Genomic DNA, 22,060 nt, shown 5'->3' with positions numbered 1-22,060 from the left:
TAAGGGCTATGTAAGTATACTTTGATTGATTGATTGATTGATTGATTGATTGTTGTAAACAAACATGGCGTTGATGGTTTGAGACCTATTCACCTGCCGTTTTGTAGGAATACATTATGTGTGCTATTTGCACCAAATGTTCTGCAAACATTCCAGTTCTGGGGGGGGGGGGATCATTGCACTTCAACACATCAAACCTTATCAGCTACCTGACATTAAAGTTAAAGTACCAATGATTGTCACACACACACTAGGTGTGGCGAAATTATTCTCTGCATTTGACCCATCACCCTTGATCACCTCCTGGGAGGTGAGGGGAGCAGTGAGCAGCAGCGGTGGCCGCGCCCGGGAATCGACATGCCAGTATTGCTGCGACGGCGTTTTGAAAAGCCTACGAAGAACGCCGGCTGCTAGCGAAGCTGCCTCAAAGCCAGTCGCAAATAAAGGTGTGCATAAACTACAGTCAAATGTGCATTTATACAATTAGAAAAATGAATAAGTTAGTTATCGGTATTGGCTTGAAAAAAAATACATAGTGCATCCCTAGTTTTTATCTTCAAAATATAAATTTTTCTTGTTAATTTACAAATATTTGCCATTAAATTTTGCAATTTTTATGTGTTTTTTGTAGTAGTATTTTCAGAATGTGCGACGGGCTGTTTAAATATTTGCTGCGGGCCACAATTTGGACACCGCTGCTTTAGACCGTCCAAAAGCTCATTGATTGGCTCTATGGTGCTGCGTTTCTTGCTAACGTGACAACGCTCCATGCCACAATGATTTAACAGCATGCAGCAGCTGACCAATTAGCGATCAGGTGTGCCGTTGGACAGTTGGATGCTGGTGGAGAAATAAGAACAAATTAAACAAGAGGAGCCTTCACATGAAGGTGTGTATGTTGTTGACATATACTTAGTGATATAAACAACCCAACTGTCACAACTAAGAAAATAAGAATAAGAAAACAAATTACTCTTGGGTTGTTGCGTCAAAAAGTTAATCTGCGTCACTTCACTTTGCTTCTCCTGGCCTGAATTGACCTGCTTTTTCCCTGCTCGGTTGTCTCGACTCAATGAGCTACTACGCACCCCGTGCTGCAGCTCTTGTTAAAGTAAATGTTATTCTTAAACTGCCCCCAGTTTGTGGCGAGAGTGTGTTTATTTTATGTTAACAGAGACAGTTTTGTGGCCTTTGACGGCCGATATTTATAACGGCCTTGTAATTTTTCAGAACTGATAATTATTGCATCAAAGAGACCAACAAATGGGGCTTTTGTGAATGTGGAAATCGACTAAACAAGTATGTGTTTGTGGGAAATCATTTTCTAGGGTGAAATAACTCTTTTTTTGGAACTCTTATTTAGGGTTTATTGGTTGAAGAAAAGTGCCAACACTCCATACTGGATCCCAAAGAGACGGGCCAGAGATAAATGACTTTTAGTGTATTTGTTTTATGTTTGCTTATGTCCTGAAGCAAAGCATCACATGCTGTCGTGGTGGCATTTCCTGTCTTTCCATATGCGCTCTTTTTATACTGTCTGTTACGCACATGCTACTACTGCATTACACCGTCTGATGGTCGGATGGGATCATAAACAAAAACAGAAAGAAGTGTGGGGTTTTTCGAGTATAAAAGAGGTGTCATTCAGACCATTCAGACTGCCGCTGTGTAATGACCAGTTAGCATAATTTATACTTTAATGTGGTTCTTAAGATCTAATGTGGTTTTCTAAAGATGAGCCCATAAGTGGTCATTACAGAGTGCACATGCTGCTCCTTGGTGTAACTTCCTTCCCCAATACATTTATGTAAGTGCCAGATACTGGGTTTTACAACACTGAATGCTGATTTATTTGCTCTGTGCTTTGCAGGAAGTAAGCTTTACTGGTCTCTGCTTTTGTCAGATCGTCTAGGTCAGTGTTTTTCAACCATTGAAAAAATCTCAAGGCACGCAACCAGCATAAATCATTGAAAAATGAAACTCAGTAGCCGATATTGACAATTAAAAAGTTGTTCTCGCAAGTGTTGGATATGAATTTAAACCATAACCAACCATGCATCACTATGACTCTTGTCTCAAAGTAGGTGTACTGTCATGACCTGTGACATCACGCCGTGACTTATTTTGAGTTTTTTGGTGTTTTCTGTGTGTAGTGTTTTAGTTCTTGTCTTGCGCTCCTATTTTGGTGGCTTTTCCTCTTTTGTTGGTATTTTCCTGTAGCAGTTTCATGTCTTCCTTGAACGCTATTCCCCTTGGTTTAAGCAAGCTGTCGCCTGCATAATGTGATCATGACAAACCGTCGTCATCTCACACGACTTGTTCCCGGAACATCTACAAAGCAATTAGCTACCTGCTGCCACTTACTGTTATGGAAGAGAATAACATGGTTATTCTGCCAAGCTCTACACAGCACAGACACTCAACAACGGCACATTTACGGATTATAACTACTGGTTTGCAAAAAATATTTTTAACCCAATTAGGTAAAATTACATAATCTCCCAGGGCACACCAGACTGTATTTCACGGCACACTAGTTGAAAAACACTGGTCTAGGTGGATTTTACCGCATAAAACCGCTAAAACCACGACACACTGAACGCATCAGTCATAGGAGGCAAACACGAGGATCCTTTATTTACCTCTCAGCATTTTATTTGAGAAGAGACTTAGGGCAGCTGCATCAAAGTGGAGACTGGGGAGTATAACTGCAGTGCTCAGAGCAAAGAACTAACTTGGGAATGTGTTTTTTTTTCTCCACACTGGAAACCAAAATGATGTCTTTCTTGGCCCGTTTTCTGACCAGGTACTAGAAATAGTACCTCTTAGTACCTGTTTTTGCCAAAAGAAAAGCGTCATTAGCGGATAGAGTTTTTTCATAAATGTGACAGATCCTAAATTCTCTCCTTTCAATTACCACACAGTCAGCATTAACATCGACATATGTGACGCAATAAGATCAGTAGCCAGCTGTAGCTTACTTGATCTTGAGGCTTGGCAGTTCAGGGTGCCAACAGCACTGAAAGGGTTTGTTCCCTTCTTCTGGCCTGGCTGGGCTGAGAGAGGAGGGGTGAGTCAGCCGGGTGGGCTTTGAGGGGAATACATATGTGAAAGGGGGTGCCATCCTGCCTTCGCTGAGTTTGCCAAGCACAACATTACAACAGTAGTGGGTTTGTGCTGCCTGTAGGTTTCTGCAATCTGTCGGAAAGAGAGAGAAAAAAAGAGGCCCTGCTCTCATTTACAGCCTGCTCTCGACTCTACCTGACATGCAACGCTTTCCGCCATCAAATATCTCACCTGTCTTAAGCGGAAAGCATGGTGCCAACTCTCAGGACAAATGGAGAAAGCAGCAGCTTGCCCGGGTGTTCTAGGCCAACACATTTGGCAAACATGCGACTGTGGATTTTAAAAGGACAACATTATTACTGGCAATTCTCCCTTTAACTATGAATGGGCTTTTTATACAGTTGGAGAAAAAAACTATACCTTTCGTGGTACAATGGCTTATGACTGGACTGGTAAGTACCAGTCCAGTCATAAAGGTGCTGCTTTGGACTATTGATACACGACTTGAATACCAGATATAAAGTACTTCCACTATACCCTCCTATTTCTGACAGTTTTTGTCTAAGATTCCAAATGACTCCCATAGTTGAACGACTCATAGTTTGTAAAATTTGGATTTCATATTACATTTTCTGGAAAAATATGCCTCTAAAGTTTCATAAGAACTTTGGTGGTCATCTTGCTTATAGGAGAAATGATCAAAATAAACGCACACTCTACACACACGCAGGATAATTAGCTGTGTCTTAGCTCTGGACAGTCCTGCAGTATTATACTCCACAGTGTCCACTTTGTTTTCTTGCTGCCTTGAGTCTCCTTGTCGGTATACTTTGTCTACTTATGTTTACTTAGAAGTAAATACTGTTCTACTGTATTGTTGTTTTCTCAGAATCAGACTATCTCCATCATCCAACGCCTTAAACAGGAATGTGATTTGTACAGTTTTTCCCCAGGAGTTTTTTTTAGGCCAAAATGGTCATTCTTGTGAATCGTGTAAATCCGAGGAGTTGTATTGTTTTGGGGGTGGCCATTGCCTATATTCTATATCCTCTGGGATGATAATTGAACGATCAATGAGAACTAACTTGATAAGGTGTCTGTAGTCCTTGTCTCTTGCCTCCAAAAAGGCAGCAAGAGTGTTCACTTAGGCATTGCGTTTAGCACCATGGCCGTGTTTGTTCCATAGTGTAAAATGAATGTAGTGAACCTTCTTGTACTCAACTATCTTTGTCTCTGTGGGAGGAGGCGCACCCGCTATCATACACGCAATGGGCCTAATCTATCAAGATCTAAATATAACGCTTTAAACGGCGTGTACAAACTATAAAATTGCTTGTACTATTAGTGGGTGTGTTGCGTATGGTCTCTTAAGACTGCTTGTACAATTTATAACTGGTGCAGACCGCTTTATTTAGACATGGCTTTTGTGTGTATTACGCAGCTTTCAAAATGGAGACACTCATTTACTGCACCTTCATGTTATCATGCTCCCACCTTTAACTGTGGCGTTTCTCTGGGCATTTTGGAAGCTGTCCTGCGGTAAGATATACAACAGAAGCCACGCTGAAGGTGCACTGATGTAAGATGCTGGCAAAAAGTGCAATTGTGCGTTGGAACGTTTTAGATACAAGGTAAATGCATATTGTAAGATTTTTTTAAATATAGGAGATATGTTAATATCTCCTATATGAAAAACAAACATCATTAAAAAAACACCTCTGGATAAATTGCAGCATATCAATTGAATTTGTTTTGATCAGCCCCTTAAGTCATCCATCAGATTTAAGATTAAAACAATGAGATTGCTGAATAGATGTTATGTCTAATATTTGATCTTTGACAGTCCTTATATGTTGACAAGCATACTGTACGTTGGACAGAGGAACAATGTAATCGCCTCCTTTCTCACAGCTTTTTTTGCGCAACTGACAGTTTGCATGTCCTTTCTAGACGTACTAAATAAAGATGCAAAACAGCGGCTGCAGAACAATTTCATTCTTGATAGGTCACATTAGCCTGTGGTAAATAATTGAATTTGCATTTTCTCCTTCCAGTATTGTGGGCATTTTGATGATCAGCATATATTATGCATATTCATGAAAATAGCTAAGTGAATTGTGCTTCTTATTTTACTCACTGAAGAGACGTAATCCTCTGGCACACAAGTTTAGTAGATCAGTTTGCACGTGTTTTAATACACGCAGACCTTTAGTAGATCAGCAATTGGTCAAATCTAGGGTGTTAAAGTGTGTACAAGCTCAGCGTCATATTTTCTCCAACTCTTCAACCAAACAGGTTTTTAGCATTTCACTGATGTCGATTGTGGACTTGCTTTTCAAAATGTATTCATCATTTTGATGATTTTGTGAAGTAACAAACGATACATGTTAAAGTTAAAGTTAAGTTAAAGTATCACTGATAGTCACACACATACACACTAGGTGTGGTGAAATTACTCTGTGTTTGACCCATCGCCTTGTTCCACACCCTGGGAGGTGAGCGGAGCAGTGAGCAGCAGCGGTGGCCATGCTCGGGAATCATTTTGGTGATTTAACCCCCAATTCTAACCCTTGATGCTGAGTGCCAAGCAGGGAGGTAATGGGTCCCATTTTTATAGTCTTTGGTATGACTCGGCCGGGGTTTGAAGTCACGACCTACTGATCTCAGGGCGGACACTTTAACCACAAGGCCACTGTTAGCATTGTTAATATCTGGGGCGGCGTTGCTTGGTTGGTAGAGCGGCTGTGCCAGCAACTTGAGGGTTCCATGTTTGAGCCCCGCTTCCGTCATCCTCGTCACTGCTGTTGTTTCCTTGGGCAAGATACTTTACCAACCTGCTCTCAGTGCCACCCACACTGGTTAAAATATAACTTAGATAATGGGTTTCACTATGTAAAGCGCTTTGAGTCACTAGAGAAAAGCGCTATATAAATACAATTCACTTCACTTCACTTCATCTTCTCAGTGAGTTACGTTACACTTAAAAAAACTGTTAATTAGGTATTTCTTCTGAATGCTGCTGAGATGATATGTGCATTCATTGTATGTCATAGTTTTAATTAGTCCTGCAACGATACATTTATTAAATCGATTATTTCAATTAGTTCTGATAGAAAAAAGCTTAAATTTATATTTTGTTGCCTCAGTTAATTGTTTAATATGTGTAACAAATACAAATGTATTAAAGTGCCCGGAACTGAGAGCGGTGGTGTGTGGTTGCTGTGATCTGTGTAGCGGCGAATAGTCAATCAATCAATCAATCAATGTTTATTTATATAGCCCTAAATCACAAGTGTCTCAAAGGGCTGCACAAGCCACAACGACATCCTCGGTATAGCCCACATAAGGGCAAGGAAAAACTCACCCCAGTGGGACGTCGATGTGAATGACTATGAGAAACCTTGGAGAGGACCGCATATGTGGGTAACCCCCCCCCTCTAGGGAGACCGAATGCAATGGATGTCGAGTGGGTCTAACATAATATTGTGAGAGTCCAGTCCATAGTGGATCCAGCATAACAGTAAGAGTCCAGTCCACAGTGGGGTCAGCAGGAAACCATCCCGAGCGGAGACGGGTCAGCAGCGCAGAGATGTTCCCAACCAATATACAGGCGAGCGGTCCACCCCGGGTCCCGACCCCGGACAGCCAGCACCCCATCCATGGCCACCGGATCTGTGTGTCTTCCCCTCCACAAGGGATAGGGGGGAGCAGAGGAGAAAAGAAAAGAAACGGCAGATCAACTGGTCTAAAAAAAGGGGGGCTATTCAAAGGCTAGAGTATACAAATGAGTTTTGAGATGGGACTTAAATGTTTCTACTGAGGTAGCATCTCTAATTGTTACCGGGAGGGCATTCCATAGTGCTGGAGCCCGAATAGAAAACGCTCTACAGCCCGCAGACTTTTTTTGGGCTCTGGGAATCACTAATAAGCCGGAGTTCTTTGAACGCAGATTTCTTGCCGGGACATATGGTACAATACAATCGGTAAGATAGGCTGGAGCTAGACCGTGTAGTATTTTATACGTAAGTAGTAAAACCTTAAAGTCGCATCTTAAGTGCACAGGAAGCCAGTGCAGGTGAGCCAGTATAGGCGTAATATGATCAAACTTTCTTGTTCTTGTCAAAAGTCTAGCAGCCGCATTTTGTACCAACTGTAATCTTTTAATGCTAGACATAGGGAGACCCGAAAATAATACGTTACAGTAATCGAGACGAGACGTAACGAACGCATGAATAATGATCTCAGCGTCGCTAGTGGACAAAATGGAACGAATTTTAGCGATATTACGGAGATGAAAGAAGGCCGTTTTAGTAACACTCTTAATGTGTGACTCAAAGGAGAGAGTTGGGTCGAAGATAATACCCAGATTCTTTACTGAGTCGCTTTGTGTAATTGTTTGGTTGTCAAATGTTAAGGTGGTATTATCAAATAAATGTCGGTGTTTAGCAGGACCGATAATCAGCATTTCCGTTTTCTTTGTGTTGAGTTGCAAGAAGTTAGCGGACATCCATTGTTTAATTTCATTAAGACACGCCTCCAGCTGACTACAATCCGGCGTGTTGGTCAGCTTTAGGGGTATGTAGAGTTGGGTGTCATCAGCATAGCAATGAAAGCTAACACCGTATTTGCGTATGATGTCGCCTAGCGGCAGCATGTAAATACTAAAGAGTGCAGGGCCAAGAACCGAACCTTGGGGGACTCCGCACGTTACCTTAACATAGTCCGAGGTCACATTGTTATGGGAGACGCATTGCATCCTGTCAGTAAGATAGGAGTTAAACCACGACAAGGCTAAGTCTGACATACCAATACGTGTTTTGATACGCTCTAATAAAATATTATGATCGACGGTATCGAAAGCAGCGCTAAGATCAAGAAGCAGCAACATAGATGACGCATCAGAATCCATCGTTAGCAGTAGATCATTAGTCATTTTTGCGAGGGCTGTCTCCGTAGAGTGATTTGCCCTGAAACCGGATTGAAAAGGTTCACAGAGATTGTTAGACACCAAGTGTTCATTTAGCTGCTGTGCGACAATTTTTTCGAGGATTTTCGAGATAAACGGAAGGTGGGACACCGGCCGGTAGTTTACCATGAGGTCAGGATCGAGGTTAGGTCTTTTGAGCAAAGGATGAATAACCGCTTTTTTGAATGCTAGTGGAACAGTGCCAGAGGAGAGTGATAAGTTTATAATATTTAGCACTGATGGACCTAATAATACAAAAAGCTCCTTAATAAGTTTCCCAGGAAATGGGTCAAGTAAACATGTTGTTTGTTTTGTCCCATTGACACATCTTAACAATTCCTCTAATGTTATTTCATCAAAGAGAGAGAAACTATTTTGGAGGGCGGTATCCTTCGTAGATACAGTCGTATCTGTGTTAATAGAACCCAGTTGTAGCTGCGATGCATTGTCTTTAATCTCCTTTCTAATGAGTTCAATTTTCTTATTAAAGAAATTCATAAAATCATCTGCTGAGTGGGTGGAGCTACTGGGAGGAGTCCCTTGTTGGGTTAGCGATGCTACTGTACTAAACAAAAATTTCGGATAATTTTTGTTGAGGTGGATGAGATTTGAGTAATATTTAGCTTTAGCTAGGGTAAGCATGTGTTTATAAGTTGTTAAACTATCACTCCATGCTTGATGGAAAACCTCAAGTTTAGTAGCGCGCCATTTGCGTTCCAGCTTTCTACATGATAATTTATGGGCTCTAGTTTCTTCTGTAAACCATGGGGTGCGCCTAGTGGAATTTTTTTTATTTATTCTAATGTACACATGTTTAATTAAAAATCATTGTTTATTTAAAAAATGTTCCCTAAATTACGCATTGAGGCTATAAAATGTGATTTATCCAACTCCTCGATTATTCGAACAAACTAATCGATTAGATGACTCGATTGCTAAAATAATCGATAGCTGCAGCCCTATTTCGAAAAACTAAATTACCGTTGATTAGTATGCTAATAATCGCTAATTAACTTGATATACCCCACGTGGGATATATAAAGTTGATCTTATCTTATTTAACCTCATTAGATGAGAGCCACATTTGAGCCATTTGCAAAGCATCTTTGCTTGTCGGCAACCTGTCTTAGCAGCTAATATTAACCTTTTATTTTAAAAAAAGTAAGTAGTTATAGCAGTGGTTCTTAACCTTGTTGGAGGTACCGAACCCCACCAGTTTTATATGCGCATTCACCGAACCCTTCTTTAGTGAAAAAATATATATATATATTTTTTCAAATTCAACACAAAGTTATGTTTTTTTTACTGGTGCACAAAATGTACCGTGCATGAACATCACCTTGTTCAAAGAACAAAACCAACAGTGCATGAACTCACAACAAAATACACACCTGTAAATCAGTGTGACTTCTGCTGTTGCCTTTGAGAGACCAGTTCAGATATGCATGGCTTCACATTGGCAAGTGTCACTCTCATGTCATTTTCACAGCAGAGTCTGTTCTTTTTCTTCGTTTTCATGTGCAGCATCCTCGAAAAGGATTGTTCGCAAAGATATGTTGTAACAAATGGTATAAAAAATTCCAGGGCTTAACTAATAACTGGATACTGTACTTTTCCATTTGTTGACACCAAAATGTTGAGAGCATTGTTATTCTGAAGAGTTGCTGTTGAACCTGGCTCTGCTGAATTTCAATGATTTCGTCGAGGTATTCATCATTGACATTTGCTGTCTCAACAGCAAACGTGAACGGCTGTCTCACCCATGCTGGATATGACTCTCTTGTAGGGAAATATCCGTCGAGAGACTTTGCAAGCTCATCTAAGTGCATGGCAATTGTTTGCTTCAGTTCCATGGGTACAGAAATGTCTCCGATTCCAGACACATCTCGTCGCTCACATGTGCTCCACTGAAAGCTCAAAGAGTTTTTGCGTTTGCTCACGCAGATGTAAAATTAGAGGGAACATTGTTTGGGGGTATTCATAATATGCCGATAGGGAGAAGTTTTATTTACACGATGAGTCGGGTGTGTCTTGACCTCCGCGGTGGAGGCTCCGCCGAACCCCTGAGGTTGACTCACCGAACCTCAAGAGTTCGATCGAACCCAGGTTAAGAACCACTGAGTTATAGTGTCATCTAAGTTCAGTTTGTTCATGTTTTAGTTTTATGTTTATTCACAAACACAAAATATGATAGGAAAATTTGGGGCCTTAAATTAATTTAGGGCTCACAGCTCACAAATAAAAATTACTCCGCTTACCCAATATTTGCTATAAACTAACTTCTGGAAAATACTGGCTTCTGGTCACCAAAAAATTAAAGACTACAAAGTGAATCATCAGTTATAATTCCAAAGTCCCAGATGAAGCTCCATCACTTTTGCCAGAAAATAACAACCTTCAGCTGACATTTCAATTCCCTTCCAAACAAACAAGAGTCAAGACTCCTGAATGTTTCTTTGTTCACACCTTAACTTACATCTGGACTCACACATTAATTCCATTCTTTGTCTCGTATTTCAGCTGCTTGGCTACAGCGAGAAGCCCGTCAACCTCCAGATGTTCATTGGAACGGCAGACGATCGTTACTTGAGGCCACATGCCTTTTACCAAGTACACCGCATCACTGGGAAAACGGTGGCCACGGCCAGCCAGGAGATCGTCATCTCCAGCACCAAAGTTCTTGAAATTCCTCTCCTGCCTGAAAACAACATGTCAGCCAGGTAGACGCTGCATGTGCTTTTTTCCGTTTATGGGCTTCCCACCGTGAGGGAAGTCCAATGAATCCTGTTTATGATTGTATTTATGACTGCTTCCAAACTTTTATATATTTTTTATACAGAACCATTGAGCGTAGTGAACACCAAAGGAAAAGTTGAGTTGTAAAAAACAACTTTATTGGACTATTTATGATTCTGCATCAATGAATGAATACATTTACTTAAAGTCCTTCGTGTGTTTACACTGTATTTAATTGGAAAGGATGTGGTTAGGACTTTCCCATATTCCATGTGCTATATAACGTTTATAAAGCTTCTTTCAGGCAAAACCCTACCCGGTTTAATACTTGGTTTTCACTGTTTGTGCGCTTTATAGATGATTACCAACCATTTTTTTCCTGATTCTACAGTATCGACTGTGCCGGCATCCTCAAGCTACGCAACTCAGACATTGAACTACGGAAAGGTGAGACGGACATAGGAAGAAAGAATACACGAGTACGCGTGGTGTTTCGAGTTCACATCCCTCAACCAAACGGGAAGGTGCTGTCGCTGCAGGCTCAGTCCATTCCTGTGGAGTGCTGTGAGTCTCACACATACACACACATTTTTTTACCCCTCATCTGAAAAAAGGGATGAGCAATAATTTATCATTGAAACTGTTCCATTATAAAATGTAATGCACTACTTGGTTGGTGTTGATTCGGTTTCAACTATTTTTTTATTTTAAAGAACAACGGCTATAAGGGGACACTGTAAGCTACATGCATTCCGATTATTAGGTTCCAAATCGGTCAATCACGATTCGATTCGATTGCACTTATTTGCTAAAAATGTCTCAACTCTGTTACATAATACAATTCTACTTTGTTTTTCTCTTCACCATAAAAAGGTTCTAAGTGCAAATGTGTAAATTGGACAGTAAACAAGACAATAAGAAAGGAATTTCAAGTGAAAGTGTACTTGTTCTGCAACGTTCAATCGCTGCAAATTGCAATTGGTATTGTTTCTTTTAGTGCAAAATAATAATAGTAAATATTTAAGCTATTTTTCTTAGACCCTTATTTATTAAGCACAATTAGACAGGATATAACTTACAATGATTTTATTGTGAACGGCGGAAGTGTGCTATTGATTTTTTTGTAGCACTTGGCAATACTGCTGTGTAGGACTGCACAATTAATCGACATTGAGGTTTTAATTTCTGCAATTATTTATCGCAAGATGCTGAGGTTTTTTAAAATGTTTTCTCTACTCCATCTTAACATTGAATCAGAATTATCGAGCCTTGCATCCTTGGCCTGCTGACCAATCAAAAGTGGTTACAGGAAACAGTACTGTGTGCGCTACAGCCAATGCAGTCTATGTGCTAATAACAAACACCATTTGCGTTGTAGTACTGTACAGTATCTTTTAATGGTGACAGTTTACAATATAAAATGTGTGTGAAATATGTAAACCCAACTATTTTTGAAAGATTATTACTTGTTCTGTGTAGTAACACGAGACAAGTGTTTTGATTGACAGTCTAAAAGCAACATGACTTCTTCTTTCTTTCTTTCTTTAGTTTATTTCGAACATGAACACACTTACATCATAATACATCACACAATTTCATATCATTTCATTTTACATCATGCCCGAAAAGGAGTAGGAAGAAGCAAAGCTTATTTAATCCTACCCCTTTCTCACTTCAAGCGTTTACAAATATATAGAATCATTTACTGACCTTTTATATAATAAAATAACATCTATGAATTTGTATACAACAGTTTTGTAATATGTAATTAATTAATTAATTCAGTCATTATTAACATACTGAGATACTTTCAACCTTATTTTCAATAAGGTTGAAAGTATTTCTCATAATTCTTCTTTTTTGTACTCTGCAAGCACTATTATTTTGAACAACCTCTTAAACTGGATCATATCAGTACAATTTTTAACTTCTTTACTTAATCCATTCCATAATTTAATTCCACATACTGATATGCTAAAAGTTCTAAGTGTTGTACGTGCATATAAATGTTTTAAATTATTTTTTCCTCTAAGGTTATATTTCTCCTCTTTAGTTGAGAAGAATTGTTGTACATTCTTTGGTAGCAGGTTATAGTTTGCTTTGTACATCATTTTAGCTGTTTGCAATTTTACCAAATCACCAAACTTTAATATTTCTGACTTAATAAATAAAGGGTTTGTGTGTTCTCTATATCCAACATTATGTATTATTCTAACTGATCTTTTTTGTAACACGGTTAGCGAATGTAGCGCACATTTGTAGTTATTTCCCCATATTTCTGCACAATAACTCAGATATGGTAACACTAGCGAGCAGTAGAGAATATGCAGTGATTTTTGGCCCAGGACATATTTTGCTTTATTCATTATTGAAATGTTTTTTGCCACCTTATGTTGTATGTTTTGTATATGAGATTTCCAGTTCATTTGATCATCTATTAATACTCCCAAAAATCTAGTTTCTTTTACCCTTTCTATGTCTACTTCGTCTATTTGTATTTGTGTATGATGCTCTTTTCTACTATTACCAAATAGCATTATTTTAGTTGTACTGAGATTCAAAGATAGTCTGTTTTTGTCAAACCATCTTTTTAATTTGTTCATTTCTTCTGTTATTATTTGTATTATCTTCTGTGTGCTCTCTCCTGAACAGAAAGCAGTTGTTCAGCAACAGTTCTTACATTTATCATTATAGCTGTTTTATGCATTTAAATGAATACAATCTAAAAATTGAAAACCGAATCGCTAATACATTTTTTGGCAGAAAAATTGCTGTTAGGTTTTTTCTCAAAAACGTGCAACCTTACTGCTGTGTGTGGGGAGATGAAGATGTCAACAAAAGTACCTTCCGGTTTATGGCTGCAGCTCCAGCACCTGAACAAGCCGCTTGAAGCCAGTGAGTGTGGGCTCACTGTAAACCTCTGTCAACAAAAGTTGCAATGGCCTCTGTTAGTGTATCCTCATGGCCTTGGGAGAATCGGGTGGTAATGCTAGTACAGTATGTCCCTCAGTTTTCTTTGTTGTTGTTGGAAGCTAACATTAGCATAGTATGAAACTGCTGCTTCACGCACAAGACTACAATGGGTAGGGGTGGGAAGAATCGATATCATGGCCGGTGAATCAATATTGCTAAATTGAAAATATACCGATATGTAATCAATTAAATCATTTTACCAAGCCCTGACCTACACACGCCGCAGCTGTTCAATACAAGTCTGACATTGAAACAGTGATTTCGCTCAGTCCTTAAATAATATTAAGAAATGCCTTTTCTTAATTGAAAACTATTTATTGCCTTGTTTGCGCCAAGTACTACACTTTAGTTTTGTTTGGTTAAGTTCATAACTGCACAAAGTTTTTTGCGTTTTCATTGTAAAGTGCAGAAAAATAGCTAGAACTTGCCATTTTTCAATTATTTTAATTGCCTGTTGGTCACAGGAGCACAGTTTAGTACACTGTACATCATACATTTATTAGGTGACATAGTAGTGTTACTTCTGTGATACAAGTATGGATATGTAAATGTGGATGACCACAGAAAGAGGTTTCTTAAGACTTTTGTATCATTTACATATTTTTTCATTTTTTTTTGTACAAATGATTGATAAATTAGATGCTCTTGTATCGCTATGATGTCACACTACACCATATACAAAGCAGATGACACCATTACCATCCAAGGTTTACCGTTTACTTCCATTTACGTGTGGTGGATACCCTATGTGTTTATTAACAAAGACAACAAAGCAAATGACCATGCTCTTTTGTCTACAACCTCTGCTGCATCTCTCCCAGCCCAGCGTTCAGCTCAAGAGCTTCCCCAGGTTGAAAAGTCCAGCCTGACCAGCTGTCTGGTCAGCGGGGGAGAAGATATGGCTATAACTGGGAGCAACTTCTTCCCAGAGTCCAAGGTCATCTTCCTGGAGAAAGGCCCTGGTAAGCCTTGCGCAGTATGTGTGAACAGCAGCTTTGCCAATACTGCTTGTCTTACATGCATTTTCAGGTGGTCTAAAGTGATCACTTTAGACAGAAAACAACTAAAGTGTGAAATGATTGGAATCCCTGCCTGCCAAAACACCCTTGCTGCTCAAAAAAAATCAAGTTTACGCATGACTGAAAGTCAAGTTGTGTGAGTGGGAGACCCTTTCTTGGATGTGACGGTGAAATAAGGCACAGAGAAATGAATGTCTTGGGCTCTTCAAGGGCTACTCTCTGAAGCTTGGCGTGGTTGAACAGTCAAGACTAGAAACACAGCAGCGAGGGGAAAACCTCTTGCTGGGTATGGAGCTAAGCCGGGGGCTCATGGTAAGCATGAAGGCAGTAGACTGTAGAAGAAGGCAGAAAGACTATGAACCATCAGGGAGTGGAAGAAGATGATGATTAGGTTTGTTTAAACCATCCCCCTCATCTTGTTTAATCTGCCTGCCTTAGTGCAGAAAGGCCCTGATTGGCATAATTGCAGCAATGGAAGAAATTAGACGGAAAGAAAGGAAGTGGTATATTTTTTTCCAACCTTTTTAGCAACACTAACTACAATACAGTAGTGTGATCATTGCATGACACCAGAAATGGTTTCAGTTATATACTGATCACTAACCATGTGAGCAAATAAAAAACAAACACAAGTTGACTTTAGTAAGTGTAACATATACCAAGTCCAAGACTCTGACAACATATGACTAACACAGAATGGAGAATTTCTGGTTTTGGTAGTAGTGTCAGAGGCGTAACAGAGGCAAGAATGCTATGTGAAAGGGAAGCGTGTAAACTCTGAACAGGGGTCTAAATTTGAACTCCAAAAATGTACTTCTTCCGTCCTTTTGTCTTTTGACAAAATGTGTGTTTGGCCTCGTTATGTTTTAAAACAGCCATGCGGCCCAGTTTCCAAAGGAAAATACTTACACTTTGCTTCACATAGTTACAGTACCAGTTTAATTTGCCCCAATGAATCACAGTTCACCTGTGTCAGCAGCACTCATGCAGCTCCAGACCATGATGCTACTATCACAATGCTTTTCTGTAGGCAAGACACCATAATCGTGTTGCACACTTGTGTTTCCAACTATTTAGACAATAAAGCATGTGTTTAAATTTATAATGATATGCAAGCTATAAAGTGACTACTCAAAAGTGTAAATTTATAATGATATGCAAGCTGTAAAGTGACTACTCAAAAGTATATTCGAATATTAGGGGTGAACCGATCCGATACTGATCTGAAATCAGCATATTGACTTTTGTAGCTGAAGTCGCTGATAAAAACGCTCTTTTCTTGTATTTAGTGAAATAACTTACAACAGGTAAAAATGCTAGGCTATAGGTTATTAGGAGCTAGCAGCTGCACAACAGCTAAGCACACAATAGCACACAAGCTAGACATACATAATACATGTCCTTAATTGAACAACCCTAACACTAACCCTAACCCTAACCCTAACCCGAAAGAGCTCAAAGTAAAGCCGCTGCTCCTCCACATCGAGAGGAGCCAGATGAGGTGGTTCAGGCATCTGGTCAGGATGCCACCCGAACGCCTCCCTAGGGAGGTGTTTAGGGCACGAAGGCCACGGGGCAGACCCAGGACACGTTGGGAAGACTATGTCTCCCGGCTGGCCTGGGAACGCCTCGGGAAGCCCTGCTTAGGCTGCTGCCCCCGTGACCCGACCTCGGATAAGCGGAAGAAGATGGATGGATAGATGGATGCAGCAGGGAAACCTGCGAAACAGGCTTGTAGAGATGATATAGCCTCTGTTTTCCTGACCTAACGTGTATATATATAAATATACATATATATATATATATATATATATATATATATATATATATATATATATATTTATTTAAAATATATGTGTGTATATATATATATATATATATATATATATATATATATATATATATATATATATATATATATATATATATATATATACACACATATATTTTAAATCCATTTCTGTTTTTTTTAATCATTGCAAGTAAGAATCGCGATTATTTTTTTTACACCCCTTGTTTTTAAATATTTGTAAAAAATAAAAGCTAAATATATGTTTTCTAGCCGCACCCCCAAAGCCACATGTTTATGGCCATTTTAGCTTGGTTGACCACCACTGCTTTTCACCTCTGGGAAGAAGTCACGTGTCGGAATACCAGCTATTGGCAAGCTTGGGAAAACCCTGCACTCCACTTTAACTTAAAGACAACATAAGTCAATTCCAGATGGTTATTAATAAATAAGTTATTGTTTTCCACTCCTACCATTGTTTTCTGAGTAATTTCACTTTATCAAGCTTTTTTCTAACATTCCACACCACAAAATAATAAAATGATGTATGATGCGTGATGATATTGTATGATCGGTATCATAATTGGCCAATACAAAAAGCTCCAATATCGGTATCATCTGAGGTAAAAGTGGCATCAGGACACCCATCCCAAGTATCATTAGTTTTGCCGAATGGCAAACTCACTTTTGTAAGATACTGCACACAGCCTTGGTATTCATGTATAGTGTGATATATTTGTTTGAAAGTAAACCATTCTTCAGCAGACATTAGAATCAAATCCATAATTGGTATGCTTGTTTTCATTATACAAGGTTGAATGTTTACACAAACGGTGCTTCAACACAGACAGAGCCCTAGGCAGTGCATGCAATCTTTTATTTCTCACTGATTTTGCTTCATCAAAAGTCCAACGTTTTGTTTTTTTGATCAAGGGGGTGAATATTTCCCCCGTCTGACTCAAACGTCTGGGCAATAGAGTCTTTGTTTCAGCATGGTATGAGCGTCTTGTTGGTGCTTGTTGTCTGAGGGAGCATGTGGGGCCCTTGCTCCAGCCTGTTGAATGTCAACAAGACGCATTGCAATAATGCACTGCCGTCAGCTGCTAAGACAGTCTATTACATTTGTTTCTTATCCGTCTGTCTCGATGTGTATGAGAGTACCTACCGGATTACCACAACTAAAATATCGGTTACCTTAATGTTAACGGGATGATCTCAACAGGTTAATAGCTACAAATTAGTGAAAACAATAAAAGTTAGTGATATTATACTGTGCACTCTGTTAGAAACTTCCCTGCAGACATGTCGCAGGAGATGTCTATGAAGATTATACAGGGAACCAGTCTCGTTTTCTAGGAAGACACTACGCAGGTGCAGAGCCTGTGCTAACACTAATAAACCCCAGACTTCAAATAATTTGCCGTAGCTCAGAAACTCGTCAATGACTGCAGTCTTCCAACCACAAGGGCCTGTCAGTGTCACCTTCTTAAGATGTCTGGCCAAATAATTAGATCCATCATAGGCAAACTCGAAACAATGTTTTTAGCCAAACTTAAAAAAACTATAACCTGGCAATTCTGTGATTCCATTCTGCTCTTTATAATTTCAGACAGACAAGACAAACACAAATGATTATTTGGACAATTGATTGTGATTATATACTAGCTACTATGATGTTCTCCTTGTGGCTTCTGGGCCTCGAAAATGACACATGTCTCAGTAACAAAGATTGCAATAAGGGCTTGCCTGCGCCCAATTTGATTGAGCAGATGGTGAAATTAACTTTTTGTGTTTTTATAGACGGACGGCCGCAGTGGGAAGTGGAGGCCAAAATTGTACGAGAGAAAACTCAAGGAGTGAGTAATCCTGCCTTATCTAAACTTAGACCCTAAAAATGCGAGTCAGTTTTTATCAGTGTTTTGAAAAGTACTTAATTATAGTTTCTAGTAACTTTCTTGAAAAAGTAATTGAATTACTACTTAATGAATGTAATTATGGCGACTATAGGAGACCGAGTGGTTAATTTAATAGAGGAACTTATTAGAGCAGTGTTTCTTAAGCAGTGTTGTGTCGTGATCGCCCCCTAGAGGGCTGCCCAAAAATATCTGTTTCTCAGCTGTGGTCTGTATGAGCCGCAGCGGTACTCTGTTGCACTTTTCAACCACTTGTGGCAATAATGTCAATTTGAAACATAGAGAAGAAGTCAGGCGCTAAAGCCATGGAGAGGTTTCTTAAGCGCAAAAATGTTGACTTAAGTGGTGAAGCCATATTTTCATTTGCACTTTATTTTTATTGACAGTTTACTTAAAAAACATACATTATTATTTATTATTAATTTTGAACAAATTAATTGTAGCACTGCATAATTGTATGTAAATGTATTTTCATCAGTTTTTATGAGTCCCTTCTTTTGCAGTACTTAGCCTGACATAAGCCTTGATGATATTTGTGATTAACACATAGTTTCGTATAATTTGACAAGGTTTAGCGTGTTAAACTGTAAGTAGGTTATAATCATTGAGTACAATGGAAATCAAGAGTAAGATTACTAATTCAATGTTAATATTTGAGTGGGTCCCAAGCCCCTCTGTAGTGGAAAAGTTAGGCTCCGAGGTCAAAAAGGTTAAGAACCCCTAAATTAGAGTATTTATGGTCGATCCATGTCATCTGTGTTCTTCATCATTAGTTTATGTAGTGCTTATGTCCAAGATATACTTTTGGGCCATGAACTGGAAAACCTAAACATTTTTTCAATCAGTACTAAATGAATTTAAATAATGTTACTCTTTTCTTTCAACAGTCATGCATTGTGGTAGAAGTTCCTCCTTACCACAGTAAGACAGTCGGCTCAGCGGTGCAGGTGCAGTTTTATGTCTGCAATGGTAAACGGAAAAGGAGCCAATCACAACGCTTCACTTACCTTTCAGGTAAGATGAGCTTTTAAAAATATATTTTTAATACTGTTATTTGTAGGAGTACTTATTGTAGTTATAATTTTCAGTGCCTTAGACTTCCATCATACTCAGCTGTAAATAATGTTTTATTAATTTATTTGACAGGCACATTGCGCAATACAGCTATATTGCAGCTTAAAAATACATTCAATGAATCTACTCCTATACAAAATCGAAAGTCCAGACAAACAAAACACCACAACAGTATCAGAGTGCCAGTCTAGTACATTTACGCAGAATAGACTAAACTAACGTATACACATCTTGTGGTTTCCTTGTTGGTGGGGTGTATTATCACTATTCTTATTTGGACTCTTTTATGACAAATGGTAGAAAATGGATGTGCGGATATTAGGCAATGTTGCTGTTTTTAGGGAGGCATTCCTTTGTGTTTGTGTGTTACTGTATATCTCCCACGTTACAGTTTTTTACAGTCGCTAAGACACATTTCCCAATACTTAGGTCACTTTTTCAAGACTCTTCACACAGTCAGCACAACAGAAGTATAAATGGGCTAAACTGAGGATCAATTATCATTGATTTGGCACAAAATGCATTAAATGACTACATCTTTCAAATTACATTAATTATTTTCTCACTTCGCCACAACAACCGCCAAAACTCTGTGTATTTACAGGCCAATTTGCACATGCTTACATACTGTTTTCAAAACTGTTAAACTTAAGTTCCAAACAATAACATAATACAAACTTGAATAAGACAGCAATTTGCTACAATTCTACAGTAATATTTTAATGAAATATATTTCAAATCATAAAATTAGATGCTATAAAAACAATTGGACAATTCCACCATCCACATGATCAAATGTCCTCCTGGACGCAATGAATGCTGGATGCCTGGACATATCAGCATATGATTGCCAGGGATGGATCAGGCATGCCAGAAGATTCTTTCCTAGGTGTATTGCCCTAGATGACATTAGATGTGATGTGGATGAAAACCTGTGGCCAAATGGAGAAGACTGAGGAGATTAGCATTACTATTGTAAATGTATCAGTGGATGGTGTGTATACAAATTATTGTATTTTGGAATTACTCAGTGCAAAAAAAAATTTAAATAATAAAATACATCATTTTTTTTTAAGCATTCTGCATCATGTCTTGATTAATTCCAGTAACATATATTTTGCTGTTAATTATAAACAGAGATGTCCTTGTTTTACACAAGAAAAGATTGTAAAATGCTACCTGTTGTTAGTTGTTTTTGGTCATTGTTTTGTGGGTGACAAAGTGTGATGAAGAATGAGTTGATTTGAGACATGTATGAAGTGATTTGGTAGTTTTAGTGCATTTTGAAAGTGAAATGAACTGATGTGACGAGCTGAAAGTTGGTTTGGAGAACTGTGTGAAGAGTTTTGAAAAAGTGACCTAAGTATTGAGAAATGTGTCCTAGCAACTGTAAAAAACTGTAATCATACAACTACACTCGTAGTTGACAGCGCGCTGTTGTATCACTAGTCCTATTTCACCAATCGTCTTCTCTGGAAAAAGTGTGTAGAGTAACAATGACACAATTATTATTTCATAAAATCCTCCTTATACTTCTCGCCTTTTTTTGTCTTTTTCATGCTGAATTAATTCGTTAGTTTCATTCTAAAATTCAATTAAATTGACCACCATATGCATAACATGTGAATTTATGCAATTATTAATAACAAAAAAGTTGGGTCTACATTCATGATTGCATCATTTCTAATTTCTGAGTTTTTACTGCTACAATCTTCAGTGTTTCCTGGTGTGTGTGTGTGTGTGTGTGTGTGTGTGTGTGTGTGTGCGTGTGTGCGTGCGTGCGTGTGTGTGTGTTTGTAAATGTGACGTTAAACCTCCTCCCTACCCAGCCTGCGTTTCTGTTTTTAAGCCTGCCCACTTTGTCCAGGCTGTTCCTGTTCTTTTTCACAGGTCGGGGCAGCTAATGACAGCAGAGTGGAGTAACACAACTCTTGTTTGTTTGTAAAAGCTGGTTTGCTGGCACCGCAGGCACCACCTGCTGTATTGTGTGTGTTTGAGGGCTTGCAGGGATTGTAATCTTGTACAGTTCCTACCTTGTTGTGGGCTGAGCTGCAGAGACCCCTGCTGCTATCATTAAATTATGAGTATATATGTGTGGTATCAGTACCCCACATCAATACAAAAACGTGGAAAAATGCCGTTCTATCCTTTTTTTCACAGACTTATATACTTACGGTTAATAATATGAAAGCTACAATTGAGCTCCTTGCCTCTCTATCCTAGAAGCATGATGGGGTGAGTCCAGGGCGTGATCAATGAATTTGTTTGTTGTGTCTGATGTGTGCTTGGGGACATTCAGCATTTCACATGATGGCACCCAGAGACTGACAGCATCTGCTTGCTGAACCAGACAGGACACCCAAATGGGAAGTACTGACTGACAAAGCTGAAAAGTGAAGCTGTAAGGAAAGGAATTACAGTACTTGTGTTTATATTTTGTCATCCTGAGACAGATGTACAGTAATAGCCTTAAGTTTTTAGAGTGACTTACAGCTGGCTGCTTAATTTAACATTTTTGTGATCC

General features: G+C 38.9%; 1 protein-coding gene across 2 annotated transcripts in view; it reads left to right on the top strand.

Moving 5' to 3' along the window:
• The window catches only part of nfatc3a (nuclear factor of activated T cells 3a), a 109,174-nt gene that overhangs the window by 49,943 nt on the left and 37,171 nt on the right, over window positions 1-22,060 (top strand). Inside the window, exons 4-8 of one of the 2 annotated variants that reach the window (XM_061964383.2) lie at window positions 10,553-10,752; window positions 11,160-11,332; window positions 14,563-14,703; window positions 18,350-18,405; window positions 19,350-19,476. In XM_061964383.2, coding sequence (XP_061820367.1) covers window positions 10,553-10,752; window positions 11,160-11,332; window positions 14,563-14,703; window positions 18,350-18,405; window positions 19,350-19,476 — 697 coding nt within the window. The remainder of the gene's footprint in view (window positions 1-10,552; window positions 10,753-11,159; window positions 11,333-14,562; window positions 14,704-18,349; window positions 18,406-19,349; window positions 19,477-22,060) is intronic. The other variant, XM_061964384.2, reaches the window with a different exon arrangement.

Source organism: Nerophis lumbriciformis, linkage group LG06 (assembly GCF_033978685.3).
Source record: "Nerophis lumbriciformis linkage group LG06, RoL_Nlum_v2.1, whole genome shotgun sequence".
NCBI classification, from domain to species: domain Eukaryota; kingdom Metazoa; phylum Chordata; class Actinopteri; order Syngnathiformes; family Syngnathidae; genus Nerophis; species Nerophis lumbriciformis.
This window is presented reverse-complemented; position numbering and strand designations above follow the sequence as displayed.